The sequence below is a fragment of the Melampsora larici-populina genome (genome assembly GCF_000204055.1).
Source record: "Melampsora larici-populina 98AG31 unplaced genomic scaffold MELLAscaffold_54, whole genome shotgun sequence".
Taxonomy (NCBI): domain Eukaryota; kingdom Fungi; phylum Basidiomycota; class Pucciniomycetes; order Pucciniales; family Melampsoraceae; genus Melampsora; species Melampsora laricis-populina.
The window spans coordinates 49,819-57,872 of NW_006768818.1; the positions used below are offsets into that span (position 1 = coordinate 49,819).

At 43.2% G+C, this 8,054-nt stretch overlaps 2 protein-coding genes across 2 annotated transcripts; one reads left to right on the forward strand and one right to left on the reverse strand.

Moving 5' to 3' along the window:
- Positions 1-711: 711 nt before the first annotated feature.
- On the reverse strand, positions 712-1,571 carry MELLADRAFT_92935 (uncharacterized protein; the record flags this gene model as incomplete). Its single annotated transcript, XM_007415887.1, has 2 exons — positions 712-1,034; positions 1,112-1,571. 2 exons carry the CDS (start codon positions 1,569-1,571, stop codon positions 712-714), a joined length of 783 nt encoding a protein of 260 aa, XP_007415949.1.
- A 5,837-nt stretch (positions 1,572-7,408) lies between these two features.
- On the forward strand, positions 7,409-7,769 carry MELLADRAFT_111474 (uncharacterized protein; the record flags this gene model as incomplete). Its single annotated transcript, XM_007415796.1, has 2 exons — positions 7,409-7,500; positions 7,541-7,769. The coding sequence occupies 2 exons, from the start codon at positions 7,409-7,411 to the stop codon at positions 7,767-7,769; spliced, it is 321 nt and encodes a 106-aa protein (XP_007415858.1).
- Positions 7,770-8,054: the final 285 nt, after the last annotated feature.

The window sequence follows — 8,054 nt, forward strand, 5'->3', positions numbered from 1 at the left end:
GCTGAGTGTACAAACTTTCACAAGACATTGTCTATGTGAAGTGGTAGGCTTAGGAGCTTGGTGAACTTGTGTAGTTGTGAATGTGTACTTGTGAAGCTGTCTGTGAAGTTGACGACTTGCCTCACAAATTCATGACCGTTATGGAAAGGAAAGGAAAATCATATGTACAAATGGATATTATAGACATTTACTAGAGCGAGGAATACATCTAAGGTGTAATATGGTCTAAAAGTGAAATCCTTCAAACAAAAGTATATAGTAGCTGCGAACGAATGTGTCTCCACAAAAATACTTATCCTAAAAGTCCTCGCGCCATATTCCTAACTTCAGAGCCAGTGCCTTCATTTTCTTGTGGGCTTGTTCTTTGTACCCCGTCAACACTGATGATTGATAATGTACCCACTCTTGCTCACTCTTCTGGGACCGCATTGCCTTCATGTTCTCAATTCGTTTCACCAACGCCTGTGAGACTTGACAAGAACATGCAAACCAAGTGATTTCGGCGTTCTCAGGGCATACTTGCACACCATTGGCATTGTAAGTCTTTGATGCCGTAGCCCGATGATGGACTTGAGAGTTCCATAGCATCTCGATGACTCCATCGCAAGCATCCAAGTTGACTTCAAGATTGTAGTTGTCAAGGACAAAGCAGGCACCAATGGTATTACCTCAAGGGGCAGATGATCCTCGCTCGTAAAGATGTCCGGTTTCTCAGTCGATCAAAGAGAAAAGTCCAAAAGCGTATTTGGTTTCGTCACAATCTTTATGTCTCTTGTTGACAAATTCATCAAATGTGACTACAATGTTGGAACCAAATACTTTGGCATTGGGGGACACGTAGAAGGATTCGTTGGCCCAGGATGGTGCATGTGTTTGGGCGGCGATGGCAGCATTGGACTCGAATGCGGATAATGAAAGGCCACTGAATCTCTCAGCGAAGAATGATTCAATCTGAGGGAGATTGTCTTGTCTTTTCAAGTCGGCCTCCATCTTTCGGAAGTCGGCGGCAGTGGTTGCGTTCCAGGTGTAATGACCTATAGTTCAATATTAGCAATCGGGATTGATGGTACGGTATGGCTATTTGAGAAGAGCAAGCGGTGATTGATCTTACCTCCCTTTACCTTTGCATCATATCCAGGACAAAACCCAGCAGCGTGCATACGTCCAAACTTTCTTCCTGGTCTCCTTCCGCGGTACGTAGCTGCATTCGTCTTGATTTCACCTCGAGCTCTGGCATGCCAATAGACTGTACTGATTGAATGGTCATATGATTCAAAAAGGCCAGGAGTGCCATCGGCCTTTTCAACAAATCGCACGACCAGTAGGAGTTCGAAAGTATCCTGATCCAGGCATACAACAGTGCCATACGATAGACTGAGGCGTGGTTTGCTGAAGCGTCGTCCCTTCTTGAAAAAAAGAAATTTCGCATCCGAGGGGAGACCATACTTCTCGGTTAGCTCAGCTTTCTTGGCAGCTTGGGCGTTTGGTGGGTATTTTGGTCTTTCTTCATGCTTTTGAATTGGACGATTGAGACGCGATTCGCGTGTACTTCTAGGCTTGTACTTGGGCATGGCCACTGCTAAGAAAATGGTTGAAAGAAAAGATGAGATGAAGGAACTTCGAACGAGCAAACAAATACAACAGACTAAACAAATTGTACCCTCAGACAATCAATTACAAATCGAAGCACCTTTATCAAACTCCCTTCTAGCTTCTGAATTTACGTCGCGATGATCTAGGTCCGAAGCATGCAAGGAAGTTTTTGGGATGTCCAAGATGTAATGTATCTTGTAATAAGGTAAGGATCTCGTCAGAATAAAGTGATTCTGATGTAAAAACTGGGAAAAGTAGGAGTTGGAATTGATCGATTTCAGGTAGCAGCGGATAGTTATTCAGTTGTCGTGTCGATATGCGTTCCAAAAGGTAGCTCAGGCCAAGCTTGATTCATACACTTTGCCCCCCTGAAACCATGTGAATCATGTCAATGATTCTCGAGCTGTCGTTTATTCTAGGTACAAACGAGGGTCGCACGCTCACTCAGCCCTTTCCCTTTTGAATCAATAGCAATTGTGTGATCCATTGGGCGAACTCAGATGAAATGCGATGATGAAATGAGACATATCTCACTGATTCACTAGAAAAATTGGTCAATCAACAAATATTAGACAAATCTGACCGATTAGTCCATGGGTGGGATATCTGTGTGTTTCATCCAAAAAGACTGTACTATCAGCTTACCAAAAGCGGTATTCAATTTATAAAGGAAAAAAGGGGTCATATCGCTGATGAAACTCAGCTGTACATCAAAAATGAATGTGAGACGTGGGCATGGATTATTGGTGTGAAATTGAGGTGCTGTCATGATTATGGTGGCTTGGAAGTTGGGAGGCGCCAAGCGTAGATGGGACTGGCTTATGTCATAATGCAAATGTCATAATGCAGCAACTATGATTAGATCTAGTGATCTGTAAACTTGTGATTCACACTATAGTCCATAAAAGTCGTGGTGATAAAATACCTTTTCAGGGGTGAAGTGCACACCGGACAAAAAATATACACACAAACATACTTGATGTTGTACACCCAAAGGACATCTGTAGCAAGAGATGTGGTCAAATTCCTACCATTTCGGGGGTGATGGGCGCATTGTTATGACCAATAAAATACATGTACACCTTTCATGATGATGTACATCAAGGTAGGAGCAAAGTAAGTGCATGTTCCCATATGTTATGCAGCTCTAGGAATCTTTTGCAACACTCAGAATCCCCAAAGGACAACTGTAGCAAAAGATGGGGTCAAAAAACTACCTTTTCAGGGGTGAAGTGCGCATATGACAAAACATGCACATACACATCCTTGACATTGTACAACATTTGGGTACATAAGAAGTGGATTGTCCCCAGTGGTATGCAGCTCTAGGAATCTTTTGCAACACTCAAAATCCCCAAAGGACAACTGTAGCAAAAGTTGTGGTTATAAAACTACCTTTTCAGGGGTGATGTGCGCATATGACAAAACATGCACATAAACATCCTTGATATTGTACAACATTTGGGTACATAAGAAGTGGAATGACCCAAATGTTATTGATAAATAAAATACATGTACACCTTTCGTGATGTTGTATATCAAGATAGGAACAAAGGAAGTTGATTAAAGTGATACCAAATAACATGAAACCACTTCCAAAATTTGTTTGTTTGTTACCCATTGCCCCCATTTTCATGGGGGGCAATTTACACTTAATTTACACTTTATAGGTATGTGAGACTGTATTGCTATCTATCAACAACATCTTTTTGAGGTTTGAATTCATCTTCACTTGGGCGCTTGGGGAACGCCTCATAATAAATCCCCAGAGGGGTTAACCATTGGATGTGGATGGGTAAGCACATACTTACAACACGCACGCACTACACCAAATTGAGTTGACAGGTATCTGGAATTCATATATGGAAATTCCTTCGATAGTACAGGCAGGTTTCCTGCATCAGTCCATGAATATCGATCTCGTTTGTATAGTCACCTGTCAATGTCAAGGGTGCTTTGACATATTTTGCAGGGGCCTCTTCATCATCTAGGATATTACGGTAGCGGTTCCGTCCTTGACTGACTGGGTGGCAAACTGAGCACCAAAAGGGGAGTAACCAAACGTCACATTGAACAAACTAAGGGTTGGTTAAAATTGGCAATTAACATAAGTGGATAGTATTGATTCTATACAACCCTTTGGGGTTTTAAGCCTATTTCAACCAATCAGGCCTTTGCGTTTGAAAACTTGGTTTTTGAACTAAGGCTCAGCGCGAAGCAACATATTCCCTATTCCCCACTTGACCATGGCCAGCAAGAAGAAGAATCGACCTCGCACAATTGAACGATTGGATCACAAACCTCAAAACCCACTAGATGCTCGAGTTTTAGCAATGAAACAGCGAGCTCGGCAACAGGCACTAAAAAATAATGGGGGAGTTCTTGTTGCCCCTGTCCCATTGGGTTCAGGTCCAATCGTGGTAAATGATACCACATGTTTAATCTTAATTTTTTTCTTGTTATTCTTTTTATATACACGGTTCAATGAAAAAAACAAGTCTTGTTATTCTTTTAATTTTTCTTTGTCTCTTTATATGAGTTGTGCTCATTTTATTTCTTATACACGGGCAATGTCAGTTTTCACGTTGTGACTCTCCATATGCGCTATATTGCGCGCAATATAGCGGTAAATTGCGCACCCACCGCTCCGTATTTCTGAGCCAATTTTTTTTTTGCGAAATTGCGATTATTTGCGTAGTGCTACATAGCGCAGTCCGCGCTGCGCAACGCAGAGGAGGGCAAAACCCGTGGCGTTGCGTAGCGGTTGCGGTATTGCCTCAAACACCTGCTGATCAACAGGATAATAACAACGACTCTGATGAATCTTCGCACCAAGGCTTGGAAATGAATGATGATCTCCTCCATCCGCCTATAGATCCAACCATGGATCCACCAGTTCCTGTCCTGGATGACGATGTGGCACAAGACCTGAAGAGGGGCTTTTACTCCGGTCGCCAAGCACATGAAGAAATCCATTGGCGCACTCGATACCCTGCGATGTTCCAGGCTTTTCTTCAACAGAAGCAATTGACACATGATTGGTCTCACACACAAACATTTGATCATGACTTCAAAAATCATTGTAATTGTCAAGGCTCTCCACGCACTGTGGATGTATTGGATCTATGTTGTGAGTATTCAATTCTGGTACGGTGGACTCAGAGATGAGAGCTGATATCCATGATGGTCAAAGATCGGAAACAGGTGAAACTGCTATTCTGCAAATGTTATGCAAATGATTGGGTACGACTAATCTATGCGGGCTATATAGGTGGTACACCTGATCAGCCAGTGTCTGCTATCAGCATTCGACTCCTGCGGTTTTTTCATATACTTTGGAAGTACTGCTGCATTGGTTACCAGCCGTTTGCACCGGCTCTGACAGAGTTTCTTGACCCTGGAAATCCCATATTCCTTGCGAAGGGCGGCGAGAAAGTAATTATGTTATTATTTGATATTAGCAAGCTTCATACAACATCAGGCTGATTTCATATGAAATCATGCCCCCTCATTTTGCAAGGCTCGCGAATGGAATCGATCACTAACGTCGTGTGTGGATGCATATCGCCAAATGTTAATCATGATGGATGAAGCGACCTCCAAGGCCCTTCGTGAAACTGAATACGACAAGCTCGCGATCAAATGCCCCCAATGTTTTGGGCCTGGTTTAGAACCATTACCCGATGGAGAACCAGGTCACTGTGTGTGTATTGATGGCAATTTTCAACACCGACGGCACTTGGCTGCAAGTATTGAACTCGGTGGTATAATCACCCCGTCCATGTTCATACCACCTGAGGAAGTGGAGGTGATGCATGATACTTTGCCCACACCTCGTGCACAAGGCAAAAAGAAACACTGGGCTGAAACAGAAGTGGTCAGTATTTCTACCCTTTAATTTTTGAAATTGCCTGACCTTATACATTAAAACCACTTCCTCAGGATCCATGCTCAGCCCGACATACTGCTGCTGATGACATCCGAGGGAAAAATCATTGGAAAGGCAACGATGAAACCGGACTTGAGGTATGAGCATGCAGACATGATCAGTGTCTGAAGTTCATCAGCATTATACAAAGTGGGGAAAAGTGAGTTGTTATCTAATCTCATTTTTGTATTATGTCGGGTATTTATGAATATAATATCAGAAACATATACCCACTTGCACTCATCAATTGGCTGCTGCGAGCAACTGAAGCCAGACCAGGCAAGCCAGATGGCAGGCTTGGCGTACTTTATGACATAGGGTGCAATATCCTGAAGGGGATTATAAAGGTAATATCGAAATCAGCTTGCCCATGTCATTTTTCCACACTGAACCATTCATTTAATTATTGTGTTTATGATTATAGCGCAATCAATTCCCTATTGAACAACAATTCAATTGACTCAAATTTGCAACCAGCTTGTTCCATTCATTCGTGCATGAATGGACTTGTCAGCTGGACTACAATCCACGTCTGAATCAAGGGTGGGGACTTACTGACGGGGAAGGTAGTGAGCGTATATGGGCTAAGTTTGAACCCTTGGTGCGCAGGCTAAGGTATTCTACCAAGCAACATCGCCTAAATGCCATCAATTTTGCGGCACTTCACAAGAACGATCTAGGCAGGATGAATGCAGGTGTGTGGTCTTGGTCATCAATATTGGCTTTTTAGCTGACTTTCAATTTCCAGTCCACGGGTCATTGCGGCACCTTCAAAAAACAATACAGAAGTTGAATCTGGCAAAGGAAAAGTTGGCAAGTTTGCAACGCGCTCATGGGTTGGACATGGCATATTTCGAGCAACAGTGGCGCCGTAAAAAGGAACTACAGAGTCAGGCATTGAGCCAAACAAGTGCGGATTACCTTGAGAAGGTGGGAGAATTGGTCGAGCTCAAAGAAAAGCTTGTTGCAGCGCAGTATGTTATCATTATTTTCTTATCGATTATTATTGGTTTAACAATGGATAACTAAGTTGAATTTTTTTTGGATCAGAGCCAGACTAACAGCATTAAGCAGGAAGAAGAAGTCAAAGCAAAAAGGTCGTAAAAAACAGGCTTTGCTTGCATTGCTGAACACCATGGTTCAACTGGAAGAAGCCATGGAGCATGTCACTGGAACTTTAGGAGCCGTGGAATTCAAAGAGCTCACCAGAGTGGATGGTATGAAATGAATGTTGAAAGCCAGATATTTAAGACACTGACTTTTTTTGCTCAGTCTAGATGATCGAGCAAAACCTTTGATCAAAATCCAGGTAGCCAAAGGTCGGCTCTGTAATGCCAAAAGTGGAGTCATTGAATATTGAAGGCGTGCAGGGACAGCCAAGTACTTTCGACTACAGAGCCAAAAGTACACTAATGCTTTCCACTTCATCATCTGAAAAGGCACAAATGTTCAGGCCAAAATGAATCGGCTGAGGATATTGAAATCGGCCGAACTACGAAGAAAGCACACCACTTATAATCGGCTTGCGAATAACTACAATTTAAAATATGACCCAAACGTTCCTCTTCCAACGCCAACCCTGAAAGAAGTAGAGGCTATGGAGATTACCGATACATTCTTTGATTGTGGTGACCTCACACATCCTGGTGAACCTTGGGCAGTAGACCCTTGAATTCAGGATGGAATCGAAGGACATCTAGACGTCCAGCGATGTGATGAGGAGCTCCGCCGAATAGCAAAGGAGGCCCGGCAGATGATGAACTGGGGTCTCGCCTACCAGGATAAAATTGAGTTCCTCAGGGATGAGATCAATCAAGGTATGAAGGCTTTTTTAACCCACAATCTCAGATGAGCTGACAACATCTGCATTATAGGTGTTGTCCCCATATGGGCTGTTTCGAAAGAGAGCATGCAGGCTTTGCATGCGACACTCATGCAGCGCTCCTGCCGCCTATGGGTCAGGTGGCGAGTGAAGATATGTACTTTGATTAACTTGACAACACCCCCGCTGGGATGTAGCACGGAGGATGATGAGGTTAAGTGTACTTTATGGCGACGCATGGTTCAACATAGTCTTGCTGAATGGGAGCGTATGAGTCAAGGTGTTATTATTGTAGGAGAGGGAGGAGACGATGAAGATGATGCTCCAGACAAGGATAACGTTGACCCACAACATGCTGACAAAGATGACACCGAGGAAGACTATGATGATATCGCAAGCGAGGAGGTAGGAGAGGCTGAAGATTGAGAGGTTGTGACCTTTGTGATGGTAGTTTGGTGAACCAGTGATAGTGTGAGTTGTGTGCGCTTTGTAAGCTTTGGCCTTGTGAGGCTTGTGAGCTTTGTGAATGTGAACTTCGAAGTTTGAATATGATTGAAAATCCATGTCCAATGTACAGTTGTGAATGTGAATGTGTGAACCTTGTGAAGCGTTAACAATTTGGTGTGAAGTTGTGAGCGTTTAAGTCAATTGGAATTGACTTACATTTTTACAGTATGAAGTTGTGAGAGGTTGTGAGCTCAGTGAACCTTG